The following is a 15,350-nucleotide window of genomic DNA, read 5'->3' as shown; positions in this document are numbered from 1 at the left end:
GCGTAGATATGATGGCTAATATTCCCTGCTCCAGCCTATCTTTTTAACAGGCAATATTATCTAAAATTCCTCTTACCTATATCAATTCAAAGACAATCTCAGAAAGGTTTTTCAGGTGAGTTACAGGTGAACCAAAATGGGTCAACTAGGAAGTCAGAAAAGCATAACCTCAAAAATGTATGAGAACAGAGGATCCAGATGGACAATAAAGAAAGGCAGAGTCAAGGACAGAAACTCTTTAAAGCAAGCAAAAAAAGGTAACTTATTTACATAGTCTCCTTTTAAGGGTGGGTGGGGGGGAGAATATTAAGTAATTCCTAGGTTATTTCTCTTAAGGTTACACATATAAGAATTTGGATTGCCATCCATCTCAGTCACTATCAAGAACTTTAAGATTTGTATGACTTAATGATTATGCAATAATCATTGTCTGACTTGAGTCACAAGAGGCTTCCTCTCAAAACATTGGTATAACTGAACACTTCCTAACTTAGCTTACTGTGTTCTTCAGTTTTTTAAAAGATAAAATTTTTGTGTCAGCAGTCTATACTAGTTCTTAACCATAGCTGTCTCTTGAGTGTTACAGAAGCCCAAGTTCTGTCCTAGAACTACTCCATTGGAGCTCATAAAGTAATGTTAAGGATGTTTTATTTTTAAAGGTCTATTAGTGACTCCTACTCCCCCAACTGCTTATGGGTGGTGTTCTGAGCTCTTTAAAAGGTCCCATTGATTCTGAATGTAGACAGAGGTGTGAACTGTGACTTTTTATATTGCACCATCTTGTAAAAGAATTTGTAAGACTAACTGTATAGATTATTAGTTGACTGGTACTCTTATTTGTTGAAGTGGGGTATAGCAGTGTTATTCCAAGAATTACATATTCTTTGGGTTTTTAATTTCTTAATATCAGGAATGTCCTTTAACAAGTCATAATTGATTTACCAATTTAATGTTTAAAGTGAAAATTTAACCCAGTTTTTCTGTGCCTAAAGCCTTAAGTTCTCCAGTTTTGGATTCCTTAAAGTTATACATCTACTTTAAAGGAAAACTAGGTATGACAATTAAGATGGACCAATAAGCACAATTTCTATTTGAAAATCTCTTCACCTCCAACTGTCAGAAAGTATTGAGTATTATTAAAGGTAATTATGCATGTTTATTCTCTTCTATGTATATATGTTTATAGTATGTTTGTGTGTATATATACATACACACATTTTTTTTTAAAGAGAATCCAGCTATATATGTGGTAAAAAATATGCAAGTAAAAAATTCTTCAAGCATTTGTATACATTGTTGTTAAGCAGTTTACATTTTATTGTCCTGGTTTTTAAAAAAGTTAAATTTAAGGTCACACCTCTAAGTTTGATGTACTGTATACAGATCGTGCAGAGTATGACTATGAAGGAATACAAATTAGTCCATGCCCCAAAAGATTTACTAGGATACAGAATCATTTTCATAAATACACATAAAATCCAGGTGAAGATAGAAGAGGACTGAGTCTATAGGTTTTCTGAGATATTTTTCAAAGTGATTCAGGGCACGAAATGTACACTGTTGTGAATACATACATATTCCAGAGTTTGTGCCTGTAATATAGCCCATCTAAGGTTTGGTTTATAATTTACAAAACTGTATGTACTGAAATGAGATTCTGCTTCTTAGCTGAAAAACCACAAGACCTATAAACATCGTGTAGATAATTACTCCAAAATATGGAGATACAAATACAAGCACTTTATTTTAAAAAGCAAACACAAAAGATAGATGTAAATTCAGAAGTGTTTAAATGCTTCCATTTTGAATAATTCAATTAAGAACCTATACAAGTTTGTTCCCAGAAGCTAATGTATCACTAGTCTCTACTAAGGAAAATGAATTCTAAAAATTAACATGGTTTTCAGTAATTCAAATTTCACTATTTATATAAAAACCTAGAGACCAATAATATCCAATAGCTTCAAAAGATAAGCGATGTAATCAATTTACCAATGTTTATCCATGTCTATTTAATATATACACAAGGAAAATACAATCACTCTATAATTTCTTATAAAATAGCAAGTAAGGAGTAGATGTAGGAGATGTAGAAGGGGAAAGAGAATTCAAAAAGTCCTTCTCTTCAGTAACTTTCACTTCAGAATCATCAAAAAGTAACCATTTCCCCTCATACTCCTTTAAGCTTTGCACTACATATGAAATTTTGTTCTCAAAACCACTAATGTTAATGCCTGTTTGGTCACTGGATTCCTTGTTACTATCAGATTCATGGGTCCCATTAGTATTGTTAGTCTCAGAATTTCTATTTTCAGGAAGTGCTGTACTGGCAACTTTATCAGGATTAGAGGCTTTGTTGTATAACTCATAATCTGCCTTGCTCTTTTGTCCTCCAAGAAGTCCAACAGCTTCTACATTTTTTTTGTTCAAAACTTTACTTGGCTGGTTATTTCCACTGACTCTAATAGACACTTCTTCATTGTCATAATTTTCAACCGCACCCCTTACTTCCTCCTCATTCAGTGGTTCTGGCTTACCTATTTCACACATTTGGTCGATCACAAAATTTTCCTTATCTAGTTCTAAACTGTTAAGGTCAGTGACTTTAACAGAAGCAGTATAGTGCCCACTACTAATTGTAATGCCACTATGCATCACAACTGCAAATAATCCATAGCTGTCGTTGGTTGGCTTTGTGCTCCATTCTTCTAGTGACAATTTAAGAGGTGTCAGTAAAGGAGTGTTGATCTTGGAAAGTCCACCACCATAACAGTCAAACCTTTGGAAGGAAAAAAAAAGGTTTTCTGGGATTCCACTTTATATATTCAGTTTTATACCCAATGTGAAAGAAACCAAGTAAAAAGGCTGAACAAACCCTTAATATTTATTGCTCATAAAATGAAAACACCACCCAAATTTTGTATGACATTTATACAAATACTGAAATCAGTACTAATATAGGTGCTTCTGTGTAGGATATATGGCACTTCCCTCTTTTATTTTCCTAATTTTGTCCAGTAAGAAAATGACATTTAAAAAAACCACTGATCTTCAAATCTCTTTTCCTGTAAACCTAATAAATCATTTTAGTGTGAAGTCTGTCTCTACAACCAAGATTTGGGGAAAAGAAAAAGCTATACTGTAGCAAAGAAAAAGTCCACTGAAAGAAAGGACTATGCCATCTTCTGGCAAAATAAAATGTGTGGAGAGCTCCTGGGAAGTTCTCATGGTAATTTCAAACAGTTCATTAATATAGAAAGGACTAAAAGCTATAATGACATTATATCTACATGTCAGAAAAGTCTATCTAAAATTAACTGGAATTTTGATGTTTATTACTTTTAAATCTTTCAAATACTTAAATGTTCAACTATGGAAAAATCTCTTCATACTTGTTTTATTTCCTGGCTTACTTACCTTAAAACTAAAACAATTTTGCTTGTTTCTCTCCCCTCAAAAAAAATGCTGATGTATAAACTAAATGTGTTCCTTGCTTTAGTCCCATTAAAAAGGAATGAAAATGAACAAATCACGTGTAGCCAGATGCTGACAGCAGGAAGAGGTGAAAGAGGTGTTAAGGACAATCCCTATGAGTGGTGAAGCTGAGTAAGGTCTATATTCCAATGATGTTTGTTTTTTTGTCATCAGAATTGTGTCTGAGCAGCAACCCTCTGATTGGTTATGTATTAGTTAATTCATTACCTGCTAATAATTATTAATACAACCTCTGTGTACTTGTAAAATCCATATAAGAGGTTTCCCAAGGTGGCACTACTGGTAAAGAACCCACCTGCCAACGTAGGAGATGTGGGTTTGATCCCTGGTTTGGGAAGATCCCTTGGAGGGCATGGCAACCCACTACAGTATTCTTGCTTGGAAAATACCATGAACAGAGGAGCCTGGCCGGCTGCAGTCCATGGGGTTTGCAAAGAGTCGAACATGACTAAAGCAACTTAGCACACTTAGCACACACACACATGTATAAGACATATTTCATGTTATTTATTGAATAAAATGATTTTGATAGTCTAAGAAATATTAGCAAGAGTTAAAATGATCTTTTCCTTTATAGTAAATATCATAGTATTTTGAATAAAACTTTAGAATACTCACTCCAAGCCACTAGCAGCAAAGCACTTCAAATGAATAGTTATAACTTCAGGCATTTTGTCAAACAAAAGACTTCGTTCCGCTTCAGTATAATGATGGCAGTTTTCACAGAAATATTTATCTTCTCCTACAATCCTTTCCACTGAAGCAAATTGTGAAATTGCCCATCTCAGGGTCTTCATTTCTGTTTTTGGCTCTGGAGAAACTACACAAGAGAATCCTGTCACTCACAAGTAAAAAATCTCTGAAAAGCTAAGCTATAACTTTTTATATTCAAAATTAGCATGCATTTTTAACTGACTAATCCTTCCTAAATAATAACTGAAGAGATTTCTTTTTAGTTTCAGAAACTAGTAACTTTCTTCAACAGAGCATATACCTCTAAATATTTCATATCTGGTAAAAAAAAAAAAATCGAGGAAAAGGAGACAGCAAAATCAAGATAAGCCTACTCTGACTCCATGTGAGACAGATTTTAGTTTATATTTAAGTTGATTTACAATATCTAAACAGGTAAACCAGTCTCAATCATTTCCCATAACATTACTTTTTTTTTGTGGTTTACACAAGATAGAACATTAGGTTCAAACATGTTGTCAACAAAAATATCCTCAACAGCTCAGATATTTGGGTAGCCAAAAATTAACTTATTAAAGCATTTCATTTTCTCATTATAACATACTCTATACATCAAAATAAAGATGCCACAATTTTCAAATATAGTTAACTATTAACAAATGAAGTTATACAAGAGAATGATTTTATTACACTAAAGACAGATTTTTTCCTCAATAATTATATAAGCTACTTATTAGACTGTTTCATTGAGGAAAAACTGAAATTATCCCATGATCCGTGCAAGACTCAGATTTCGCTTACTTTCAGAATTTTCCTCTACTTTGGAAAGCTCATCTTCTTGCACTGGTACACTGATGTCTTGAAAATCTTCTCTTCTTTCTGTTAAACTTTCACATTCTAAGCAACGAGTCCGTAACACCAGCTGACCTTGAAATAATTTCTCCACTAGCTCAAAACCAATTTGCTCTGCACCTAAAACAAAAAAAGGAAAACACAAATCTATACAGATGAATTTTTCAGTACAGCCCTGATAACCATTATTCCATTTAAAGGAGACCATGAATAAAAGGCTGATTTTCACATTTCAGCTTGCTTATTAGCATTAAGGGGTGACAATCATGTAATACAAACTCACTGTAAAGAAAATTTTGAATATATGAATTACTGTTACCTCAATGAAGAGTTTCAACACAACTGTGTCCTTAAAACTCCCTTCCCAAAGATATCCCAAAGTGTGTCAGTTCTACAAATTTTCCCTGAGATCTGTGTGAACCTAAGTAGAAATCCAGTTCAGGTATGATGTAACTACTTAGTAAATGCAATTTCTTTCATGAGTTTACGTCAAATACTGCATATATAAAGGGATAAAATATTCCCTTGTCATTAAGATGTATTAAACCCCCCTAATTTATAAACATAAATTACTATTACCTTAAGACACACACACAAAATACACATAGTGCAGTGCTTAAAAAGCTAGTTCACATTGTGTTAAACTTCTCTTAAAACTTATACCAGATGTATATGCATCTAAGAAAATTCCAATTCTGCAGCTGTTACTCTTCCTACCTATCAATGTTCAAGAATAAATTATACTGACCTTTGTTTATGGGCTTAACTTCATTAATGGGCATATCATTATTCTCTGGAGACTCAAGTTCACAATCATTAGTTGTATTATCATTTTCATACTTCCCCAAGTCCTCTTCAAGATCATATTCATTTTCTTTACAGTGTCCTTTGGATCCTTGGTTTGTTGCTATTTTACCCATACTACAGAACTTGGAAAGAATGCTGGGTTGCTTAGCTGCAGACTTTAACCAATTTATTTTAACTTTTGATTTCCTTTGGGAGGGTCTTGCATTCTCATTTTCAGAAATGTGCTTGGGGATTATCTTAGGAGGAATCTCTAATGTATCACCTGCAGCTTTTCTTTTTGATCTGGTTTGTCTCTGGTTTTCTTCCAAAGATTGGTGTTCCTTGGAGATTTTAACTTTTTTTTTCATGTTACCAAATCCAGCATCACTTTTTCTTTTCCCATTTCCTTTTGGGAGTTTTTCTTTATAGTCTTCAGAATGCTTCATATTGTCCATCTCCATGCTGTTATTATCACTCATTTCCTCTTTCTGATACTCTTCTTCTACCTTAGTAGGTAAGTCTTCCACATTTTTTACTTCTTCTTTTTTTAGGAGTTGGCATGTTTCTTGAATGTTTCCCAAAATACACTGTAATACTTCCTGTGCATCATGCTGTAGATATCCTTCATACATAGGGTTCAGTTCCCTATAAACAAAAATTTTCATTTCATCTATTCTAGTTTCGAAGATACAACACCAAAACAAAAAACCACCTTGCCATTACGGAACTATTGAAGTCCAGAAAACATTTATTCAGCTACTAATCTGAAACTCCTTACCTAAACTTTTAACTGAAAAACAAATTTAATCTCATTTTCATCATCACAAATACTTTCATCTCCTAAATACTGTTAATAATAGCTAATATGTACACAATGTTTACTATGCACATTTTATTCAAAATGGTTTATATATGGATAGATAGATATATTATGGCCTTGCAGCACAGCTTGTGTGATCTTAATTCCCTGACTAGTGATCAAATCTGTGCCCCCAGCAGTGGAAGTGCAATCTTAAGACTGCCGGGAAAGTCTCAAACTTTTCATTTTGGAGGAGGTGGTGCATGGGCAAGCTGCAGTGCTTGTAGGATCTTCATTCCCTGACCAGGGATTAAATGCAGGTCCCTGGGAATGAAAGCATGGAGTCTTAACCACTGGACCACCAGGGAATTCCTTCTAAATGCTTTTTATATTATATGTGTAATCCTCACAATAACCCTATGAGGTAACTATTATATCACCACTCTTTACAGATAACTTCTCCAGGTCAGTCACAGAGATGCAGAAGTCAGGCTTCAACCTACTCCTGGCCACCAGGCTACACTGCCTTTTAACAAATGTGTGGCAATATGTTACATCTAGGTCTATTCCGAAATGATGAAATAATTTTTAAAGACTTAGAACCCTGTAATATTTTGGATAAAGCCTTTTTATATATAGGATAAAGTTTCATTTTTTAGGACAATACTACAAAGAAATCTAATTCAGTTAATAGTTTTCTTCTGAGTACACACAACAAAAATAGGCGGCTTGGAATTTGTTGTTCTTGTATATAACATATTTTGGATACAGACCAAAGGATTTCTATCTGAAATCCTTGGGACCAAGTGTATTTGGTAATTCAGAAATTTTCAGATTAAAAAAACCCGGCACATAAGTAAAATATGTATCACTGACAAAATAGGGATGGTATTCCCTAATTATACACATTACTACTTCTACAGAAATGAATATTCACATTATACGTAAATATGAATATAAACTCATACAAATTCAGATTTAATGAATTTACTACCAATCTTAGGAAAAATTTCCAGTCTTTTGAGCCTCCGGGATATCAGGACTATAGACCTGTAGTTTCTGTTTTCCTTGCCATTTATTCCTCCCATTGTTCACATATCACTCTCCTCCAAAGAGAGTAGTAAGTAGCTAAATTGGAATCCTAAAATCATATAATAGGCTATACCTGAGTGTGTTAAGTAGTCGCCTTGGCTGAGTAGCAAGTTCATCAGTGTATTTCTCTGGATTTAATAGAAAACTAGCCTGAAGCTGTTCAACTGAAATGATCAAGGACTGTAAGCTGCATATTAGTTCATAACTTGCCAAAGAATCTTCTTTGCAGTTTCCCTGTCAAGAAACACACAAATATTTTTATTTATGAACAAATTAAGTAACTTACTCCTTTTTCTCACTAGACAATACTAGCTTTTCTAACTCTAATTTCATAAGACTAATTTTATGGAAGTATACAAAATAAACTTCAAAAAAAATTAAGCATATTTTTGGTTACTTTCTATTATGTGTGTGATAATGGTTTTTTAATTATGTAAGTCAAAGGTTTCTTCAAATTTACATAAATAGTAAAAATGAGTCAATCTGAAAATACAATAGGGTAAAAGGGCACAATATATTGTTATGGTGGTATGTGTAAAAGTGTTTACTGATAATCAATAAAGGGGATATAATTAAGCAAACTGTCAACCTCCCAAGAATGAAAAATAATTGCCAATAAGAAATTTAATTTTCAAGTGTAAATTTAAGAGAAATAATATCGGTCATTCTCCCAAATCCTCCGTGTATTTATTACTTTTTCATTTCTAAGCAAGTGAGTTTTGTTAATTTTATATTTTACCTTATCTTTTTGATTGGCTTCATCTTTTAGGGCTTCTTTCTTCCTTGAAATAATATTAAATAAGTGCTTCACTCCAGACTTAAAACCAGGACAAAAATATAATACCTATAAAATGAGACTTGTTTTGAGTATTTACAGACAATATACCTAAAAAATCATTAAAATGCTCTCATGCTTTTTGAAGAACATGTTCAAATAAGTATTACTTAAAATTTTGAGATTAAGGTGTGTGTCAAAAACTGTTCTTTCATCAGAGTAGCCTGCTATCTTTCCTCTGTAGCAAAGCACTGAACCTGAAGTGTATAACATGAAACATAGTTTCAAGGAGTAAAACATGTATCAGTTCAGTTCAGTTGCTCAACCATGTCCGACTCCTAGCGACCCCATGGACTGTAGCACCCCAGGCTTCCCTGTCCATCACCAATTCCTTGAGCTTATTCAAACTCACGTCCATTGAGTCAGTGATGCTATCCAACCATCTCATCCTCTGTCGTCCCCTTCTCATATCACACAGAATCAACTGGACAGAAAACTAAAAGTTTGGTATCTTCAATTTAACCAACATCTACTCAACTTTGCTATCCCAGTGTCAATATATCATTTTCTCTTACCTCAAAGGAAATTTATAACATACAATTTAGAATCATGATTATTTTACCCCATTATGTTTCACTTACAATCAATGGCAAAGACACTATGGACAATTGAAATCCTCCAGTAACCTAGATTCTCAGGAAACACTGTTACATTATTCTTTGCATTCTAAAATTTTACGATATAGCACAACTGTCAACTTACCTGAAGTATACTATTAAGATAACAAGTATTGCCGAGATTATTCAGTCCCACAAACGGTAGCAAGTTTTCTCTCTTCTCACAGTTTATAGGCGAGGACTGTGCCGCAGGAACAACTTGATCACTATTAAGTACAGAGAAATGGATAACGAAGTAAAATCTTAAAGTGGAAATACTACTTCCCTAGACTTAGTCTTTTCCCAAAAGTTGTGGATAAGTACATGGATTTTATTCAGATGGCATTTCAACAGAGTTAATCTTTACAGGTGTAAAAACTGCTGTACATCCAGAATAAAAGTATTACAAGCACTTTAACAATATTACAGCCAACAAGCTTCAAACAATTCCACTAAAGGACTGCTAATCCCACTTTACAAAGTAGAAAACTGCAGAAGTGGTACTATGATTTGTTCAGCCAACATGACATTTTAATCAAGTAGTTTAACTCTGAACAGAATCCTGGGATTATGACGATATTTGGGAGAGGCTGCACTAAGTCAGATTCTGTTAATAAAAGATTAAGAGGAAACCAAGTCTATGAAGATACTTATACAGCTGTCCCCCACTTAAAAATGAATTGTTCAAGTTTATAATTCTTTAACCTCATTTTAACAAACAGTCTTCGCAGCATTTTTATTTATTTTACAGCTGCTGGCTATTATTCTTAATACCTTTAGGTGTTTGTAGGCATGAATCCGGTAAACAAGAGGTTTACACATAATCTCCTAAACTGATTATTGGAAAATACCAATACTAGGAAGTTACACAGAGAACCAAATATACATTAGTCATATAGCAGAGTGACTGTGTGCTGAATTTAGAGCAAGTGTAGACTCCAACTAGAACACTATTGGTGAAACAAAGAATATCATTCTGTTCTGATTTCTTTTCAATCACTGAAGGATTTATTGCATCAAAAGCATATCTTATAGGTTTGAGAATTCATGTACTAGGTAGGACTACAAAGTGCATCTCAGGTAACTGTCAGGTCTTCCGAACCAAAAGACCATCACAAATTTCTTTACCCTTACTTAAAACATGTTGCATTACAATCAGGTTTAAATTGAAAAATAATTTTAATCAACAAATACTTCTCTAAGTTAGTGTAACTGGACAAACACAATTTCAGTGAGTTATAATATTAACTGTGATGTGATCTCTGTGGGGAACCAGCAGTTTTATCTAGTTTCTACTATATACTGCTAGACTTGTCTCACTAATGTGTGTTTTTTTATGTGCCTCTATGGACTATCAGGTCAGAATGATTGTAGAAATCAAACCAAGTTCCCTGCTTTTTTACTGATACAGAATTTTTAAAAGTACAGAAAAATGCTAAAAATAACATACATACATTTCAGACCCTTTATATTCAGAAGTCTTTTCTTCATTTTCTTGAGAATCTGTGAAATCCAAGGCTCTCTTGGTTTCCTTTTTCTGAAAAAACTTCAAGGAAAGTCTGTTTTTTTTGGATGGACTACCTCTTGAAAGCCCATTACTTTCACTAGGTATGACACCAGGCATTTTCTCCTCAAATTCCAAGCAGTTGACAGGAATTAACTTATACAGGGATCTTGTAATCACCAGTCATACCTGTTAATCAGAGAAAAGGTTATTAGTTTTCAGTTACCAACTGCAGGCAATAAAATCATTTCTGAAAACAAATTTACCAAGAAATGGTACTAATTAGAACTTTGTATTGGAAAATCTAATGCCCACCAATAAGAGGCAGTCAATGTTTACTGCTTAAATGAACAAGCTGCCATTTGTCCTTAACTCTTAAACAACAAAAAGTCATGATACTGAACTTTTATTAGCCTGCTATTAGATTTAAGGGGAGCATCACAAAATACTCCACTTTAGTAAGAGATGTGTGGTAAAGTATTATCATTAAAGGGTAAAAAACTTTATCATCTATTAGTTCATCCAGAAAACACTGAGCTTTTTTACCAAGGTGGGAAAAAGGATGAATGGGAAATCAAAGGAGTGCTAGAAGTGACTTGAGTTCTTCTTCCAAAGTCTCTTCTAGTTATATGAAATAATCTACTTAAAGTATAATCTACATACAAGAAAAGGCCTACACCTAGTGTTTACACCTAAAAACTTGTGTAATAAACTATTCGAAGTTGAGATAATGGTGTAAAAAACTGCTATATTTTGTGTATATCAAATTCTTATGCACTAGAAACCGAAATATACTGACTTTACAAACTTTTTCTAACTACAGAATTAAAATACTGCTTTAAGTAGGAAAAAAGAAAAGCTTCCCTTGTGCAAACTTTCTTCCCTGTTTTATAATAAAACTTGGATTAAAAAAAAAAAGGTTGTATTTGTGGTAGTCATTTTACACTTCAGTCCTGTTTTTCATTAGGAAGATATTAGGAATAATTATCTATTACCAGAAAATCAGTTAAGAGTCCAAAAGCTCAGCAATGACTTTCAAATATAGGTAAAGGATGAACTAAACTCACACCCTTAAGCATTTCACTTGGCTGCCTGTGAGGTGGGAATTTACAACAATAAACTCAGCAGTGAAACATGCCCCTTTTTTTGAGACATCTCAGAATACCTAGAAAGCAAACCAATTTCCACACTCCAACTCAATTTATTCGTATGAAATGCTATCACTAATGGTAAACTAGCCTGCACTACAGTGTCAGGGATCCCTAAGCATAACTTGTGATTCTTGTAAAAGGTTGTTCTTAGGAGCCAATTCTAATAAACGATGGAAACTGCATTCTCTGAGAGTAATCGGACTTAACAACAAAAAACGACCCAGCAGCTAAAATAACTATCAATCCTAATCAATAAACCAATCCTCAGGGCTCCTCAAAGCAATGATTAAACATTAGCCCTACCTAGACTGTGTCACAGTTTACCAGGTGCCGTATCTTAAGCTATACCACTTCTTGCTCCTGGCTGTCCTATCACTGGGAGTTACGTCAAAAATGTTTATCTAAATCAAGTTTCGCAGAAAACACAATATATCGAACATTAAATGTTCTTGGCCAAATGACAGTGTGAACACGAAGTCCCATTAGTTTCAGGTTCTTTCCTCTAATATGGCACAACTCAATTCTTAACTTTTCACGAAAAATGTAAAACTAGGATAACATCCTCGACAAAGGTTTAAGACACGTGGCGTTCTAAAAACTTGTAGAACATCTAAAAGTTAAACTGCGCGGTAAAATTTAGCAATCACCGACAAGAACAACGTGAGTGCAAACATTTCTTGTCCCCACCCCGCAAACTGTAGGAACGGAAGAGAAACTGAGGCGATGACGGTCGGTGTTGCTGTCCGTGCCCGTCAGACGCGGCGGGCACCGGGCGGGAGGCGTCTGAGAGCAAAACCATAACGCCCGGCCCCTCGCCCGCGGAGCTGGCCTATTTACGCCCGGCCCGCACCTGCCGGAGTCCCCAGCGCCGGCTGGAAGGGGCACGGCCCGTTGAGTGGAGGGCTCGGCTGGCAGCTGGGCGGGGACGCGGCAACCCAAGGAGCCGGGGGTCCTCCCCGCGGCCCCCTTGGGCGACGGCCGAACTTGACGCGGCGCCCGGGAACCGGCCCCTCCTCCACGGGCCCTCCTTACCTGGTCATGGCCCAGAGCGAGGTCCGCGGCGGTGACGCCGGCGAGTCCAACCCCGCTGAGTGCGGGTGCGACAGGTGAGCCCCTGCCCCGGGCCCCCGACCCTCAGAAAAGCTGACCCGATCGCCCTCCCCGGGGGAAGTGACCATTCGCTCTCAAGAGCGGGAACCCGGGCTGCAGCTCGGTCCTGCCTGGCGCGGGCACCAACTACATCCCCGGAGCGGCGCCCTCCCGCGCCCGCCCCCGCCCCGGGACGGCAAGGAGCGCCAGAAGCGGCTCCGCTAGCCGGGCGCCCGAACCGCTAGGGTCTTCCTCACTCCACCACCGACGGGAACTTGGCGCGTTTTCCTCTGTCTCAGGACCCCCGTGTTTTAGCCTCCGCCCGCGCCAGCGCCGCGATTGGAGGCGGCGTCCTTCGAAAGTGCCGGTTCTAGTCTCCACGCTGCAGAGACGCGAAAGGCCAGAGCCGCCTCGCGACCGCCACTCGCCCCTCTGGCACGCCCGGACTCCTGAACCAGCTGGAACGGTAGTTGCCCCAAGATCTTAACGGGTTCTGCAGTTTCAAACAGCGCAGGCAGCGTCACGGGCAGCTCGCGCGGGTCCTCGCTGAGGGCGCGCGCTGGGAGCTAGAGGCCTGGCTGGCGCGCTCGAGCTTCACACACACACCCCGCCCCCCCCCTCGCCCCCGCCTCGCCCTTTTTTTTTTTTAACCATTCGTGCGCGAGAGCTGGGGGGAAAGCGTACGGGTCGGGAGACGGGACAGAGAGAAGATGGGACGGGCTCCTTGCTCTGGAAGGAACCGCCAGGTGCTCAAATCCACCAATCCGTGATGACAATCCCCAACCCTGCCCACCCGCCGCCCAGGAGGAGCCAATCAGAAGTACCTAGGCAAAAAAGCGGACTGGGTAGGTGGGGAAAAGCAGTTCAGCCAATACCAAAAAGAAGAGAGGAGGAGTCCAGCCAATCATTTTTTGATATACAGAGTGTTCCTCAGGCGCTGTTCCCTTCCTTGGACTCTCATTGGCTCTCGAGTGCGCGCTTTCGCTGCGGACTGTTAAATTTCGCTCTGAGTTTCGTGAATCCTCGAAGGTGGGGCGCCCGCTAGGGTGTGGTTTCCGGAGCTAGGCCCACAATAAATTCCGCCCCCGTTTCCTGCGTACACTGCTGGGCGGAGTTACCCGGAGATTAGTTTCTGAAAATGGCCGACTACCTTGCTTAGTCCGTTGCGCTTGGGTTTTCTGTATCAAATCGCAGCCCCAGGTCCTAGGCCATCCAGTAAAAACAAGCGCCGCAGGAAATAATAGTAGATTCTCTCTCAACTGAATACTACAAAGTTGAGACTCCCTTTTCAGCCCCTCTGCGCTTTTTCCTCTTGCTTACCCGTTCCCCTTCCTGACTGGACAAGAAAACGAAAGAGCGTTCTTAAGACCCAGCTCTGGCTGACGGAGCTGCAAGGGGATCCTGCGCCAGTCCTTACTAACGCGCTCAAAAACGGCAAGGCAGGCCTTACCGGGTTTCTGCTGCTGTCTGTTGTACGCCTACCTCGGTGAGATACCTCACAAAGCAAGTGTAGTGAATAAGTACAATCCAAATTCATTTAACCAAGCGTGTTTTTAGGTGCCCAGTATGTGCAGGCATTCTTTACCTGACGTGAGTTACAAGGAAATAAGGAGTGTGCTCCTTTGGGTAATAATATTAGTCTTGACATTTGAGTAGAGAGCTAACTGAAAGCGCAGCCAGCCTGGGAAGAACCTGAGGGTGAATGGTCCAGGCAGGGAGAAGGGCAAGTTTCAAAAGTCCTCAGGGTTCATGTGCTTGGTGTTTTGGGAGGAAGCAAGGAAGGCAGGGTGCTTAGAGCACACTTAGCCTGGTTTTAATGACTGGGAAATGAGATTAGTGACATGGTCAGGACTCTTATTAAGCAGGGTAGGGAGATGGGAGCCATTTGATGTTTTTGAGCTTGGAGGTGGATAATCTAAAAATGGCTGCTTGTGGTGGTAGACTGTTAACTTTCTAAAGTGCAAGGTAGAAGATCACCCAGGGAATAAATTAGATTCGCACCATCTAATAAATTAGAAAGTGGTAGCAGTGGAAATGTTGAGAATGAGTAGGATTTAGAATATATTTTGAAGTAAAGCCAATGGGATCTGCTGATAAGTAAGAAAAAGACAAAGTGGTTTTTTGTTTCTTTTAAACCAAAGTGATAGGATAGTGGTTGTCCTGGCTAAAATGGAAAGCATTGAGGTAATAGTGGGTGTGGTGGGAGGGGTGGTTTTTCTTAGACATAAAGATTGAAACGTCATACTGAGCCAACAGATTTCAAGTTTGGGGGTCCATAGAGCATTGTGATTAGGAGATACAAATTTGAGAGTCACCAAATAGTGTTTAAATCCACAGGACTTTAAGAAATCTTCTAGAATGTTGGTGGTGGTTGTTCAGTTGCTAAGTTCTGTCCGACTCTTTGTAATATTAGCCTTGTTTGTAGTTCAGTTCAGTTCAGTTGCTCAGTTGTGTCCAG

The 15,350-nt window shown here is 37.8% G+C and overlaps 1 protein-coding gene across 1 annotated transcript; it reads right to left on the bottom strand.

Moving 5' to 3' along the window:
- Window positions 1-1,293: 1,293 nt before the first annotated feature.
- On the bottom strand, window positions 1,294-13,179 carry USP1 (ubiquitin specific peptidase 1). The gene is made up of 9 exons (XM_027970753.3): window positions 12,836-13,179; window positions 10,603-10,841; window positions 9,255-9,375; window positions 8,457-8,561; window positions 7,791-7,951; window positions 5,789-6,471; window positions 4,990-5,160; window positions 4,114-4,315; window positions 1,294-2,779 (listed from the first exon to the last, which is right to left on the bottom strand). Exons 2-9 carry the CDS (start codon window positions 10,770-10,772, stop codon window positions 2,044-2,046), a joined length of 2,349 nt encoding a protein of 782 aa, XP_027826554.2. The 5' UTR covers window positions 10,773-10,841; window positions 12,836-13,179; the 3' UTR covers window positions 1,294-2,043.
- Window positions 13,180-15,350: the final 2,171 nt, after the last annotated feature.

Source organism: Ovis aries, chromosome 1, assembly GCF_016772045.2.
Source record: "Ovis aries strain OAR_USU_Benz2616 breed Rambouillet chromosome 1, ARS-UI_Ramb_v3.0, whole genome shotgun sequence".
Classification (NCBI taxonomy): Eukaryota; Metazoa; Chordata; class Mammalia; order Artiodactyla; family Bovidae; genus Ovis; species Ovis aries.
This window is presented reverse-complemented; position numbering and strand designations above follow the sequence as displayed.